This window comes from Phyllostomus discolor, chromosome 2, assembly GCF_004126475.2.
Source record: "Phyllostomus discolor isolate MPI-MPIP mPhyDis1 chromosome 2, mPhyDis1.pri.v3, whole genome shotgun sequence".
Taxonomy (NCBI): domain Eukaryota; kingdom Metazoa; phylum Chordata; class Mammalia; order Chiroptera; family Phyllostomidae; genus Phyllostomus; species Phyllostomus discolor.
Window position 1 is genome coordinate 161,391,698 of NC_040904.2, and position 16,265 is coordinate 161,407,962.

At 38.7% G+C, this 16,265-nt stretch overlaps 1 protein-coding gene across 4 annotated transcripts in view; it reads left to right on the top strand.

Moving 5' to 3' along the window:
* The first annotated feature begins 179 nt into the window (after positions 1-179).
* The window catches only part of LOC114513569 (SAP domain containing ribonucleoprotein), a 52,859-nt gene continuing 36,773 nt past the window's right edge, over positions 180-16,265 (top strand). For 3 of the 4 annotated variants that reach the window (XM_028532904.2, XM_036018863.1, XM_036018864.1), the window contains exons 1-4: positions 180-307; positions 9,778-9,877; positions 12,439-12,485; positions 12,716-12,783. In XM_028532904.2, the coding sequence (XP_028388705.1) occupies positions 272-307; positions 9,778-9,877; positions 12,439-12,485; positions 12,716-12,783 (251 nt within the window). In that variant the 5' untranslated portion in view covers positions 180-271. Of the gene's footprint in view, positions 308-2,004; positions 2,058-9,777; positions 9,878-12,438; positions 12,486-12,715; positions 12,784-16,265 lie in introns of all 4 variants that reach the window. The other variant, XR_003685847.2, reaches the window with a different exon arrangement.

A 16,265-nucleotide genomic window follows, 5' to 3' on the forward strand; every position in this document is an offset into this window, starting at 1 on the left:
TCTGCAGTGGAGACGCACAATTGGCTGCCTTTTCCGTCGCTCGGAAGGTGCAGAACCCGCCTCACTCCCCGCCCCACCTTTTGAGAAAGGTGGTGAAAGCTGCCTAAAGTAGTGAGAGGGACGCCAGCTATTGACTAATGGGAAGAGTGAATGGTATGAGGTGCTAGTAAGAGTGTCAGTGATTGGTTGGTCGTGGTTGTCTGCTCCTAGGCGGGAGCTCTTGGTAGCGGAGGCAGCGGGAGGGGACCTTGTGGAGTAGAGGGGTAACAAGATGGCGGCGGAGACGGTAGAGCTCCATAAACTGAAGGTACTGTGAACGGGGGAAAGGGCTGGCTTGAACTTTTCTGGGGACTGAATTGTGCGGAGTGGCTTGTTGCTGTTCCTACGTGTTCTCCTTGTAGGCTTCCCCACTTTTTACCGGCTCCCTCTGTAGTTCTTTTGTGCCTCCCTTCCTCCTCACTACGCCTGTCCTAATTTCTCATGCTCCTCACGGTTTTATTGTATCTGTACTTGTTATTTCTGCTCTTTTCTTCGTCGTTGTATCGTCCGTCACTTCCACGGGGTTGTGTAAGTGCCTTCAACCTGTTCTCTTCTTGTTTTTCGTCAGAGATGCATTACGTCAGTGGTTCCCTCCTCTCTGCCCCATGCCGGACCCAGCACCCCTTTTCCTTACGTGGGTTGATGCTTTACTATCTGTTATCCCAAGCTGAGATTCCCTTTAGCAGAGGTTGTCATCTTTGTGTATTTCTGTCTATCTAGGTCTCAAACACGATCCAGAAAATATTTCCACTCCCCCCACTTTTTTTAAGATGGGGTTACGCCCCCACGGGGTGACTTTGAAACTTGAGGTGGCGCCTCAGAATATAGGTCTCCCCATAGACACTTTGGATTTAAGGAGACTTTTAGAGTTAGTAAAGGCACAGATAGCTCGGATTTAAAAGTTTTTCAAGTTCTCTCATGCGGTTCTCTGCCGGCCAGGCTCCTTCCCCGCCCCCACTCGCCTCCGACTCCCTGCCGGTAATACAGACAACTCAGTTGTAGCTGTGATATTTTAAAAACATTTCCAAGGTTAGAGTTATCTCTGTCCCCATTTCATATCACGTATGTACCCTGCATCTCTTGGTATCACCACTGGGTGACACTCTCAGTCACCTATTTTAAGTTGTGTCTCGGGAACCCTCATAGCTTTCTTACATTTAGATTATTTTTTTCCTGGGAGAAAAGAGGAGTTTCTTTTAGGGTGAATTATGAGAATATCGTGTCCATTTGTGGTTTCACAAGTAGCTTTCCCATTAAATGTTTTGATCACATCATCCTGGAAACCTTGGACAAACCAGGCTGATTTTGTTGAAGTTGCAAACTGACCCTTTAAAGCCTGCTGAGCTTAAAAACAAAGTAAGAGTAATGGTAGGGAGAGATTCTTTTAGTTACTTTTTAGTTGACATCAATTAGACTTTTTGTGAAAGCTAATGAATGTCTTACTTTTGGATTCTAATCTGTGCTAGGGCGTTTTTGTGTCATTCTGGACTTTTGTTAACTTGGTGGTACTGAAATGAGTGGATTATATCAGTGGTCTCCTATTACCAAAAGTAAAGAAACTGGTCAACCACTTCCATTGCGTATATACTTATGCAAATTATGTGCTACCCTAGTGTTACGTATGTCACAGAACATACACAGAAAAGGAATTTTTGAATGAATGTGATAAAAAGGAAATATGAATAGAAAATCAAATATAGTCTTCCTGTTAGTCACATTTTTGAAACTCCTGTAGTAAGGCGCCAGTCTTGTGACTTACCTTTATGGATTTTGTGTTGGTTTATGGAGTTCCTCTTTCCATAAAAGATCTGTTTGTTTGGACTATATTAAATTTTATTTTGATTGGATGATATCCTCTGACCTGATTTATAGTGTCATAGTCTAAGAGAACAAGAGGCACTCCTGACAGCCTAAAAAGGATTCATTCTTTTAATCACATTTTGCTTGTCTTTGCTTTTTCTCTAGAGCACTTCTTAACATTTTGGAGGTCACAGATATCTTTGAAACTCTGATGAAAGGTATGGACCCTCTCCCCAGAAAAAGGCATGTACACATACTTTGCATGCAATTTGAGAGGCTTCATAAAATTACCTTGTAGCTCTGAGGAGTCCTTGGACCTCTGGTTAAGAATCCATGCCTTTAATTCTGACTTCCAGGACAGCTAATGTTTGGTTCCACTGTTCATCTTGATGGAATAATCGTGACTTAGGTTGACTTAAAGTTTTTATCTCTTTTTTTAAAAAGCCTTTCCATTTTTATAAAGAAATTTTGGGCTTTTAGAAATGGGATCTCAGAGACAAGGAACAAGCTTTGAAGCAGGAAGGAAGAATATCTGAATTGAGAAGTCTACATCAACTGCAGAGTTCTCAAGATTTTGTAGAAATGCCATCATTCTAACGGAGTTATAGACACTGAATTGTGGGTGAAACTGCTTTGAACTATATTAGTACCAGATTTCCAATCAATGGTGAGAAAAGGGACTATTGTAGAGGAGAAAATGAGAAGCATGTACTAGTCTGAGAGTGTTGAAAACAGTGAGACATGTAATTTTGAAGTATAAAATGCATATATGTCGGTGATTGAAGACCTTGTGTAAAAGGAACTAGGTGAATTGTGTGATTAAAGGTACACTAGAGTGAAATTGAAAAGGGCCTTTTAAGTTGTGTATGGCATTTGGTTTTTGTCATGTATGCAGAGAGAGGGGAGCCTTTGGAAATTTGAAAGGAGGAGCTGATGTGATGATCGTGTATGTCCTTTGGCAATATGGAGGATGGGGTCTGGAGAGGGAGAGATTTGACCAGTTATATTTTTACTATACTATTCACTTCTTGCTTAAAATCTAACTTTATACCTGCCAATCTCTCCAGCCTAGTTTCTCACACTCCAACCATATTGGCTTTATTTTATCTCATTCCTCAGTGTGAATATGTTCACTAATTGCTAACACATAGCATTTATTATGTGGCAAGCACTCGTCAAAGCTATCTACATAAATTCATTTAATTCTCAAAATAACCCTGGAAAGTAAATGCCTTTACTATCCCCATTTTACCAGGAGAAAAAATGGAAGCCCAGAGAGATTAACTGAGTGACTTGCCCTAGGTCTCACAACTAATGAGTGGTGGATCATATCCAGTCTGTCTCCAAAGTTCATGTTCTTAATTGTTGCACACTACTTGCCTCAGAAGTCAGAATGTTTACAGGGGTGTCCAACCTTTTGGCATCTCTGGGCCACACTGGAAGAAGAAAAGTTGCTTTGGGCTACACATTAAGTACATTGTGACATGTAATCACAAAAAAATCTCATAATGTTTTAAGTAAATTTACAATTTTGTGGTGGGCCATGTTCATAGCCATCCTGGGACACGTGTGGCCCAAGGGCTGCAGGTTGGACAACCCTGTGGACTTACAACATACTTTTGGCTGCACTGCTCCTGCCACCCCCATTCCCTACATCTTCATCTAATTAACTACTAGTTGTCCTTCAGATGTCAATCATCTACCCAAGAAACCCTTAGGTAGGATAGGTTCTCCCTGTTCACATGGTCAGACCACTTTTTAAATGCCTTCATAGGACTCTACTTTAAAATATATACATATATATATATATATATATATATATATCAGTTAGGTATTATGTATATGATCATTGATTGCGTTGTTTCCCTACTAGGTTGTAAGCTTCCTGTGGGCAAGAATTCTGTTTTGCTAATGATTGTTTTTCTGTATCTAAAATAATTCTTGACAGGCAATGGGTACCCAATAACTAGTTACCAAGTGAATAAACTTAGTAAGACTTGAAGTAAGGTAGTGGCTACTTTGAAAGGAATGACTTAAAAAAATGTAGGATATAGAATTGTAAGTATTTACAGATCAGTTAGATGTGGGTGTAATGAAAGATGACTCCATGTTTGAGTAGTGATACCTTTAGGCTAGGTTGGGAGGAAGAGAAGAAGCCAATTTTGTCAGTGGAGAAAATAAGTTTAGTTTTGGGCTTAAGTGTCTTTGTGACAGATACTTGGAGATATCTGGTAGTCAGTTGGAAATGTGGGTCTCCTGCTCAAGAGTTGAAAGCTGATAATAAAGGTTTGGGACTTATTGAAAACAGTATTTATATAGTGCCTACCATGTGCCCACTAACATAGGTGCTGGAGATATAGAAGTGAACAAAGCAGACAAAATTCTTGCTGTCATGGAGCTTATGTTTTACTGGGGGAAGGCACAATAAAGTAAAATTTATGGTATGTCAAATAGTGGTAAGTTCTGTACAGAAAAACAGGAAAGCAGGATAGGGAGTACAGTGGGAAGAAGGGTATTATAAGTTAAAATATGGTGACTAGGGAAGGCCTCATTGAGGAGGTGATATTTAAGCAGAGACTTGAAGGAGGTCAAGGAGGGAACCACATGCAAAATGTTATAATTGGGCCTTATAGGTGATTGTTAGGATTGTCTTGAATAGAGGAATGACATGTTCTGACTTAAATTTTCAAAAGATCATTTTGACTGCTAAGGATATACTATAATATAATAAGATGCAAGGGCTGCAGAATTTTTATAAGAATCTGGATGAAAAAAAAGACCAGAAGGGATTAGATTCTAAATACATTTTGAAGTTAGAGCTGATTTGCCAGTGATTTGATTCTGGGAAGTGAAAAGCCTTTTATATAAGTGGAATGAGGAGACCAAAGAAGGAATCTTAGTAAATTTTGAGTTTACAGGGTTGAGTAAGAGAAGAGCTAGTGAGATAGCAAAGAGACTGAGGAGAAGTGGTTAAGAAGAAAATGGAGAGTTAGATGGAGTGTTCATGTGAGAGCAGTTGTTGGCATCTTGGTAGTTAAGGTTGGGCTTAAATCAGAGAGACCTGAGCTGGCATATTGGTGCCACTATTTTCTAGCTATATGATTTTTAAGCAAATTATTGAATCTCTTTAAGCCTCATTTTCTTAACTTATAAAGTGGGATCATAATACTTAGGGTTGTTGTCAGGATTAAATGAGGAAATAACATTCAAACTTGAGCATACATTAGTACTTAAATTTGAATTTGTTGTGTGAAATGTTATAAATAATATGAAATGTCTCTGCCCTCAAAGAGTTCACAAACCATATCAAGAGATAACATGAAAAAGCTTTGAATCAAAATTCAAGACTATCAAACAAAAAAATCACGGGGAAGTAAATGATTAATGTTAACTGTATTATGTAGTCCATCAGTTGGTCTTTTCTCTGTGGGTTGGATAGATAGACTGGAAATGCCTTACTGATACTGGAAAAATAAAATTTTAGAAATTAATTTTTGAGTAGGTCATTCATGTATGAGTTCACAACTCTAAAGGTACAGAAGTGTATATGGTAGAGTTTTCTTCCTATGCTTGCCCTTAACAAGCTTCTTCTTCCCAGCGTTAACTTATCTGTTTCTTGTCCAGGCATCTTGTGTATATACATCACTTAGAGTGAGAGGTGTGTGTGTGCATGTGCATTATTTTTTACAATGACATTGAAGTTAGTATGATGGATAGTGTTCTATAACTTGGTCTTTTAAAATAACCTTGAGATATAATTCACACACTATATAACTCAATGTAACTTGCTTTTTATTTTTTTATTATTTTTAAATTTTATTTATTTACTTTTTAGAGAAAGGAGAAAGGGAGAGAAACATTGCCTCTTGCATGCCCCCAACTGGAGACCTGGCCTGCATCCCAGACATGTGCCTGACTGGGAATTGAACCAGTGACCTTTTGGTTCACAGGCCAGTGCTCAATATAAGTTACTTTTTAAATACGCTCTTTTAAAATATTTTAAAGTCAGATGCATATCAAGATGGGTAAGTTTTGATATTATAAGTTAGTTATTATTTGAGTCTTTAAAAGATTTTTGTTTTACTATTATCATAATTGTACCCAAATGAAATGTGCTAGAAGAAATGACTTTATTTTCAGCTGTTTTGTGTTTTTACTCATCTGTATTCCTTTTGAAATTTATGTCCCAGTATATGAGCGGAACCCACCATATAATAACTAAAGTAATATTATATGTAAAAACCACATGTAACATTTTTATTTGACCAGTGAGGGGATGGGGCGGGGCGGGGCGGGGGAGTGCTGAGAAGACTGCTGAATGAACCAGAGACTTGACGTTAGGAACTGGAAGCCAGTGAGGGGCTGAGATTTCAGTGACCAAAGGCAATAGTAAGGTCAGTGGTCAGCGTGATGAATGCTACACATGTAAACAACCAGTTGTATCATTCTGTCTCTTTGGAGTCTAGATCAGACTATATCAGATCAGCTCCCTGTGCAAAAACCATCTCTGACTGCACATTTCCCTTTCATCTGGAAGTTTTTATAAATTTTGCCTAGGCACTATTTTGGGAAGGAAGGAGAAGGGAGGAAACACCTTTCTTATTAGAAAGTTGATGAGTCACCTATTTACCAAAAATGTTACTTAAATGGGGTGGGGGTGAGGAATTGAGCTTCTGAGGAAGATGAGGAGTTACAGAAAATAAAGACGCTATATTGCTTTGCAGAGAAACAACCAACACCACCTGAATACACACACACATTAATATATTTAAAGTGTTAGGACTTCCAGTCAAGATGGAGATGTAGGTAAACATGGCTCATCTCCTTGCACAAACATAGCAAAAATTACAACTAAAATACAAAACAACTGTCACCCAGAATCATCAGAAAATCGAGTTGTGTAGAAGTCCAACAGCCAAGGAATTAAAAAAGTCACATTCATCCAGATGGTTAGGAGAGGTGGAGATGTAGAACTGGCGGTCTCACACCTACATGTGGTGGATAAAAATTGGGAGGTATACCTTGGGAACAGGGGATCCCAGCCCCAAACCAGAGCACCCACACTCCTCTCAGGGTTACATTGTCAGGAAGATAAGTCCCCATAACTTCTGGCTGCAGAAACCACTGGGGGTTGGGGTGGTGGAAGAAACTGTGTGATTCTCATGTGTCTCCTCTTAAAGGGCCCGAAACGGAATTAGGACTTCCGCAGACTCACTCCCTCTGGGCTCCAGCACCGGGGCAGCAGCTGGAAGGGGCACCAGTGGCACAAAGGGAGAAACTGAAGTGTCTGGCATCAGGGTGAGTGCCAGGGGACAGTTTCCTCCTGGACAAAACCCTAGAGGCCAGGCAGTGGCCATTGTCCCTTTTCTAACACTTTTGAAATGCTTACTAGGTGCAAAGCACTATTCTACAGTAAATGCTTTATAAATATTTACTAACTTAATCTTCATAACAGCTCTTTGGTAAAGGTCTTATCCCCATTTCATGAGAAACTGAGGCACAGAGAAGTTAAGTTTACACAGCTGTTAGTGGTAAAGCTGGAATTTAAACCCAGGTAGTCTGGCTTCAGAGGCCATGCTAGCTTATGCAGTCACTCCACACTCCTCTCACCACCCCAAACCTCCTCAAAAAGCCAGTACATGTATTGGTGCTCGTTTAAATTCTTCAGGTCTGCAGGCTTCTTGGTCTCACTTCTTGTGGGGGAAGGAAACCCAAGGTCAGTAAAGGCTGTAGGTAATGCCTCCAAGACACAGTGTCCACAGTGCTGTAGTCAGTTTGTACAGAATGTTGTTTTCCCCACCCTGTGAGTGCACCCAGAAGGTCATTGTCAGCCTGGAAGGGTTTCTGTTCCTCAGCTACTAGGTTCTCCAAAACCGTTCCAGGCATTTGAGCTGAAGGAGTGAATTGGTGCTTGGGAAACCTGCATGGCCCTCATTCTGCATAGTCCTCTTCAGTTGGAGTCCCTTTCCTGCCACTCCATGCTTTTAATGGGTGATTATCTACCGTGTTTTCAATAGAGAGTGCTATTGGCCTGTTGAGTAGGTCAATTCTGTACATATAGGATGGGGCAAAAGTAGATCTGCAGTTGTTCATATGGAAAATAATACAATAATTATTAACAGTATAAGCATAAACTTTGTGTTTCACATACTCACAATTGTAAACCTACTTTTGCTCCACCCTATATTATTCCTGCCTGCTTGTCCTGCTCAACTGAATATTCCACCCAACCAATTTTTGTGAAGGAGAAAGGCTGCTTCTCTCCATTTTCAAGTTCTCCCTTGGTTGAAAACCTAGAGATGCCCAGCATATTCTCTTAGTTGTAAAGTTCTTTCTTCTATAGGAATCTGCTTTCATACTTCTACTGGTTGACCTATAATCTATACTTCAAAACAAGTAAAATCTTCTTTCAGGGCAAACATCTATGACATTTGTGCACTGATTTGTTTCTAGGGTTTCTGGAGCTTTCCTTTTCCTTCTTGTTTTCTTTGGATTAGCATATCATTATGCTTAAATAAGAATCTGGAGCTCAGCAAGGCTATTACATCATTTAATATATTCTATTTTTCAGTTAGCCATAACCTAGAATTACTTTGGTAGCAAATCATACTGTTAACCTTCTGCACTTGTAATCATCTGAAACCATGAGGTCTTTATCCTTTGAGTACTGTTGAGCCAGATCTTACTCATCTGGTTTTAGAACAATTTATATTTAGAATATTATTACAGTACTTTATATTTTATTCTTCCTAAATTGAATCTTTATTTTTGACTCATTGTTCTCTCTAAAGAACTCCCCCCTTACCCTTAGCTTATTTCTGTCAGTAATCCATCAGTTCTTCCTCCTCCTATTGTCTGCAGAGTTGGTAAGCATACCTGTTATATCTTTAGTCAAGTATTGATTTAAAAAATCTTCAACAGAATTGTGGCATGCGTTTAGATATTTTTTCCATTTTGACACAGATCTTTTAATTGATTCATTATTGACATTAACCTGGCTAACACATTTACCTAATTCTACAGTGGTTGGACTTGAATGCATATTTATGGAAGGTTCCAGTGAAAGGTCTGGAATAACAAGAATCTGCTTTTAGATAATTAGATTTTATACTTAAAGATTAATTCTTTCCATTAACTAGCTGGTACAGTAATTTTGGGGGGGAGTTTTTTTCTATCAAAAATGCTAAAGATTTGTAATAAGTAGTTGCACGAATATATCAGAATTTTATTAAAGGAGGATGTTTGTTCTTCATCATGTGTTAGGGAAGTCCTCTTCCATATTGAATATTAGAAGAAAGTGGACTGTCTTCATGGACCTAGAGGCTTGGTGGGATTAAGAGCAATTGTTTGGAATTGAACTCTCTTTTTCTTTTTTGTGAGAACTACGGTTGACCCTTGAACAATATGGGTTTGAACTATTCAGGTTTACTTATACTTGGATTTTTTTCAATAAACACATGCAGTACTGTAATTGTATTTTATTATTTTATTAATGACATTTTCTTTCCTCTAGCTTACTATAAGAATATAGTATATAATAATATGCAAAGTAAGTGTTAATTGACTTTATCAGTAAGGCTTCCAGTCAGCAGTAGGCTATTAGTAGTTTTGTTTTTTAATATGTTTATTAATTTGAAGGAGAAAGAGAAACGTTGATGTGAAAGAGAAACATCAATTTGTTGTCTCCCATATGCACCCCAACTGGGAACCAAACCCCCAACCTTTTGGTATACAGGACAATACTCCAACCAACTGCACCACACTGGCCAAGGCAGTAGTTACGTTTTGAGGGATTCAGAAGTTATACATAGATACTTGACTACATGGGGTGTAAGCATCTCTAACCCTGCATTGTTCAAGGGTCAGCTGTACCTCTTTTCTTTTTTTCACCAGGTTCATTGTATTAACTAAGGAAAAGTTTTACTCTTTTTTTCTCAGCTTGCTGAACTAAAGCAGGAGTGTCTTGCTCGTGGTTTGGAGACTAAGGGAATAAAACAAGATCTCATCAACAGGCTTCAGGCCTACCTTGAAGAGCATGGTGAGTGCTTTGTGGAGTTAGAGTGGTATGACTAAGAGTACTGATTTTTAGGCTTTGCCATGTGGAAGATTTCTTCTTTTCCTTTATGTTTTTGGTGACATAAACTCTTAATGAACTATATCAAGAAAACTCCTGGTTATCCAGAACAGTGGTTACGAAGCAAAGAAGCACTCCTTTCCCCCCTTTAATACATTGCAATTTTATTTCAGCAAATTATTTAAAAGGAAATATGGTAAAACAAGTATCATTAGCCTGAGAATTGGAAGATATGAATTCTGATTCCTCTTGTGCCAGAAATTTACTAGGTAACTTTGGATAGTCACTGTTTACATGGCTTACTCTTTACACTTGTTTGTTCTGATCTATGAAATGGAACAAGTGTCTCTATCCTTGAAATTCATAAACTTAGATAACCTCTAGTTCTGACATTCTCTAATTCCACATTTTTTGAAGGTTTTATTTATTTATTTTTAGAGAGGGGAAGGGAGGGAGAGAAACATGATGTGCAAGAGAAATATCGCCCTGGCTGGCATAGCTCAGTGGATTGAGCGCAGACTGGGAACCAAAGTGTCCCAGGTTCGATTCCCAGCCAGGGTACATGCCTGGGTTGCAGGCCATAACTCCCAGCAACCATACATTGATGTTCTCTCTCTCTCTATCTCCCTCCCTTCCCCTCTAAAAATAAACAAATAAAATCTTAAAAAAAAAAAAGAAATATCTTTCGGTTGCCTCTCGCACACCCCCATCTGGGGACCTGGCCCAAAACCTAGGCATGTACCCTGATTGAGATTGAACTGGCGACCTTCTTGTTTGCAGGCCAGCACTCAGTCCATTGAGACATATCAGCCAGGGCTAATTCTGCCTTTTAAAAACAATTTCATTGCCTGGGCCTGGTAGCTTAGTTGGTTGGAGCATCGTCCTGTACAGGTTACAGGTTCCATCCCCAGTCAGGGGTGTGTATGGGAGGCAACTAATTAATGTTTCTGTCTTCACATCTGTTTCCAGCTCCCCTCCCTCCTCCTCCCTTCCTCTCTCTAAAATCAGTAAACATATACTCAGGGGAGGATTTAAGGAAAAAGTTAAAAAAAAAAAGAAAAAGACCACTTTATTTAAGGCATACTGTCATCCCAGGTTGTACAAGTTTCCTCTTCTTGTTTATTCCCTTTTATTCCCATCCCTTTTATCCCATTTCCCTTAAACAACTGTTGTAATGTGTTGGTGTGTATTTTTTTATCTCTAAGTACTGTGGGGTTTTGTGTGTGGTTTGTTTGTTTGTTTGTTTGTTTATTTATTTTTAGAAAGAGGGGGAAGGAGAGAGAAAGGGAGGGAAACATCAGTGTGTGGTTGCCTGTCATGCCCTCTACTGAGGACCTGGCCCACAACCCAGGCATGTGCCCTGACTGGGAATAGAACCAGCAACCCTTTAGTTTGCAGGCCAGCACTCAATCCACTGAGCCACACCAGCCAGGCTGTGTTTTTTCATTTGTTTGTTTTTTAAAGATGTATCTTTGTGGCCTGTGCCTGTGTTGTCAACTAGTCTATTCATTTCAATTCCTGCGTAGTATTCTATGGTATATAGAATCCACCACATTTTATTTCACCCAGTGATAGATATGTGTATTGCTTCCTGAACTACTTATTTCATGTTCCTTAATATTCCTGTGTGAGAGTCTTTCTGGGATTCATACTTTGGGTTGCATATTTATAAATGTATACTTACTAATACTAAGCACTTCTAAATTGCTTTACAGAATTGCTCTATAATCTATAGAGTGCATGAAGGTTCTTGTCTTGCCTTCACAAATCTGCCCTATCAAGTGGCCTAATTTTTACTAATCTGTAGGTTGTTTCCATTTACATTTCTCTAATTATTAAAAAGTGTAAACATTTTTCATGTTTATGGTTATTTGGGTTTTTCCTTTGCTCATTATTCTCTTGGGGTTTCCATCATTCACTTGTTAGTTTGCAAGCCTTTTCTTTTATATTCTAGTAACTATTCCCTTGTTTAGACACTAATATCTTCTTTGTCATGTGTTTCTTTTTCCATGGTGTTTTTCCTTAGTTTTGAAAAATTTGAAATTTTTCTCATTCTGCTTTTACCTCTGGGTTTTGTTTTAAGAAATGTTCCACCCTGGCTGGTGTAGCTCAGTGGATTGAGCGCAGGCTGCGAACCAAAGTGTCGCAGGTTCGATTCCCAGTCAGGGTACATGCATGGGTTGCAGGCCATGACCCCCAGCAACCGCACATTGATGTTTCTCTCTATCTCCCTCCCTTCCCTCTCTAACAATAAATGAATAAAATATGAAAAAAAGAAAAAAAGAAATGTTCCCCCACCACTAAATCTTAAAGGTATTCTCCATGTGGAGTTCAACTTTATATTAATATTAGGAAGAGAAAACAGTTTTATTTCCTCCATGTGGAACAAATTTTATGAACATTAGTTCTGCATTTATTATTGAATTTTATTTTGGGAAAGCAAAATTATTGTGATTTTAGCCTGAGTACAATGATCAATATGGTTATATAGCAGAGTATGACCCGAATATCTTAATATTCTTTAGCTGAAGAGGAGGCAAATGAAGAAGATGTACTGGGAGATGAAACAGAGGTGAGTTGGAGAGAGTAAAGGTTAGTGACTGGACTGGCAATGTGCCACTACCTTGGCCACATTGCTTAACATCAATCATTAGAAGATTTAAATGCTAATAACTTGCTAGGGGAGAGTAGTGGGGGAATGAAGTTTCTGAAAGACTGATTCATTTTGAAGTTCTCGTAGTCTTCTATTGACCGGTTTTTATTCTTGATATATGTTAACCATTTTGTTTCTTTTGTTTTCAGGAAGAAGAACCAAAGCCCATAGAACTGCCTGTCAAAGAGGAAGAACCCCCTGAAAAAACTGTTGATGTGTAACTATCTCTTTTTTATAATCTGAGTACAGAGCAGATAGTTCTGGGTGTTTTTCTTGTGTGTGGGGGGGGGGGGGGGCATAGTGTTTCACTTTGTTTGCCTTTTATGGCTTTTTAAAATTTCTCATTACATCACACATTTTCAGAAGAGTCTATTTCATTTCAAGTACATGGTCTCAGTAAAGCAAAATAGTTTGTCTCCGGGTTCTGTAATAGGTGATTAGGACCAGGAGACTTCAAGCTCAGACCAAGTGTAGGTCTTCTAGCCTTGTTTTATCACCATAATAAATGATTCTCTTTCTGTATAGAGAATCGTACAGATTCTCTGCATAGAAAGAATTTTGTAAGGGAGGAGGGTGCTGACCAGAGATTTTTGTGTCTGAGGTAACACTATTGTCTCTTTGATTTATAGGGGAATAGGGGAAGACAAAGTACTAAAGTGGAAAGTAGATTTTGATTTTTTTTTTTAATTTTTATTTATTGATTTTAGAGAGGAAGGGGGAGAGAGAGAGAGAAACACCTATTTGTTGTTACACTTACTTGCATATTCAGTGGTTGATTTTTGTATGTGCCCTGACTGGGATTGAACCCACCACCTTGTTGTATCAGCACAACGCTCTAACAAACAGAGCTACCAGGCCAGATCTCAAGTTTATTTAAACTACCCCACAGTGTTACCATAAACATTTTTTGTTTGGAACTCTTTCCACAGATGTCTGGCCATCTTATACTCCAGCACATTAAGAGCAGTTGAGTCCTTTTTAACATTTTTGTTCTTCATAGCTGTATTAATGCATTTAGCTATAAAAGGCTAACCTTTTGGTTATAAAAGGTTATAATATGTGGACTAGTAAAAGAATTAAACAGTACATACACTTAAGTACCCCTTGTTTTCACTTCCATCTAATTTCCTAGAGGTTTTTAATATCTTTTTTTGTAATGTTTTACACGGTGTTTGTATATATGTGTTTATACAGATACATATGTACACACTATGCATATTGTTGGTTTCTTGATTTTTTTTCCCCCTCCACATCTGGAAATCGTTCTATATCATACAGTAATGTTCTTACTTAAATGTTAGTTTTGTACTAGGTAAGGTTCTAAGTGTTATGCATATATATCTTCCTTTAATCATTACATGAATCCTGTGAAATAGGGGTAATTATCCTAGTAAGTGGTACGTCTCCTTTTTTCCAACTTGTGGTTATGGGAATTGTGTTATGTAAAAGTTATGAAAATAGTATAATTGACCCTCCAATACCCATTTACCCACATTTAGTAGTTATTAGCTTAGAATCTTATTCTTTGTAGCAGCTAATAGTACTCCATTCCAGGGATGAACAGTAATTTCACCAGTTTCCTGTTGGTGGGCATTTAGATTATTCATAATAGCAAGAAATGCAGTTCTACATGTCCTTATGCTGAACTTTTTAAAAAAAAGATTTTATTTATTTATTTTTTAGAGAGGGGAATGGAGAGACAAAGAGAGGGAGAAAAACATCAATGGGTGATTGCCTTTCATGTGCCCACCCACTGGGAGCCTAGCCTGAAAACTAGGTGTGTGCCCTGGACTGGGAATTGAATCTGCAACCCTTTGATTTGCAGGCCGGCACTCAAACCACTCAAGCCAGGGCTGAAACTGTATTTATATGCATACAAGTATGTCCATAGGATAAATCCGTGGATTTGCTACATCACAGGGGATGTGCATTTAATGTTGTATTAGATTTTATCAAATGTTACTGCTTTCAAAAGCCTTTAGTTATCTTCCACTGTAGGAGGTGTATGTCTAGATATAATGCTTTTAGAAAATGATTTATGGGATAGCTTCAAAATAGAGATGTTTTGCACTGATTGGTGTGGCTCAGTTGGTTGGGTGTTGTCCCATAAAGAGGTGACCGGTTTCATTCCTGTCAGGGCACATGCCTAGGTTGCTGGTTCCGTCCTTTGTCCAGGTGTATTCGAGACGCAGCTGATGTCTCTCTCACATCGATATTTCTCTCCTTGTTTCTCTCCCTCTCTTCCCCTCTCTCTAAAATAAATAAGTGAAGAAATAAAGAAGTAAATAGAATAGAAATGTTTTGGGGACTTCTGGGACCAGAAGGCAGATCAGGTAAATACAAGGATAGTTGGTTTGTGTGGCTTAAAAATAATGAAATTGCCCTGGCTGGTGTGGCTCAGTGGATTGAGTGCTGGCCTGCAAACCAGGGGGTCACTGGTTCAATTCCCAGTCTAGGTCACATGTCCGGGTTGTGGACTAGGTCCCCAGTAGGGGGTGTGTGAGAGGCAACCACACATTGATGTTTCCCTCCGTTTCTCCCTCCCTTCCCCTCTCTAAAAATAAATAAATAAAATCTTTAAAAATATTTTAAAAATAAAAATAATGAAATCAAAAATTTGTAGAAGTTCATTACCCTTTGAATATGTAAAATGTATAACTTGTTTAAAGGGTTTTAATTTTATTAATGAATTTCTAAAACAGGGAAGTTGAATGTGTGTAGGGTTGGTGATTTTGTGTTTTAGAGGGAAGTAATGGTTAGACTAAAATATCTGGATCCCTTTAGTTTAGGTAGTGTTTTGTATATGACTATGGGTTGGAGAGAAATTTCTCAGTGAAAAAATGAAATTTCCCCTGAGTCCCAGAATGTGATGTGTTTTTATTGCTTGTGCTTAATTGTGCCTGAGGGCATTAGAATGAAGCAGGAGGAGGCTTCCTCTCTGGGCTTCCCTTTTTGCTGAGGTATACTGCAGTGATTGTGGTTTAAGACAGGAATGTGAAAGAAGTCATTAACGTGGAGTTGGTGGAAAGAACTGCTTTCTTAATGGCATTGGACTTCAAGAAAAACATTAAACTTCAGTGTCCCTTTTTGCTTCACAAGACAGAAGGTTGGGGAAGGAAGAGTGACCAGGAAATGGGAAGAATTCAGAAATTTCTTTAAAAGTCAGAATATTTAGGGCTGATTTAGGTCCTTTGAACATTCAAAGGGAGGTCCCCTTGTGTCATCTTTGGTTTGAGGATCTCCAAAAATATTTCTGTTTCGTTTGATTTTTTTGTATTTCCTTGTTAAATCAGTTAAATGTTGTATGACTTAGTTGTGGTCAGCAGGGGGCACCCATTGCTTATTTGTCAGTTCTGGGGCATTCAACAAAAGGATGGAAGAGAGAGTAAGTTCCTGTTCCAGAATTGCTTCCTCTGAAAATGCCATTAAACCATTACTACCTTTCAGGTCATCAAATGGGAAAAGTGTCTGGGATATTGGAACAAAAGCCGCCTATGTCTCTAAATGAGGGACCTTAATGAGACTGGTTATGACCCACAGTTTTATGGGAGTTGTTTGGTGGAAGGTTAATGCCCTTCCATTTATCCTGGGTACTTCTGAACTTTGTCTCCCGCCCCTATGGTCCCCCTCTTTTGTTTTCTCTTAAGCCTTTGACTGGTAACTTAACATGTTTCCTAATTCAGACTCCCTTAGCCTTTT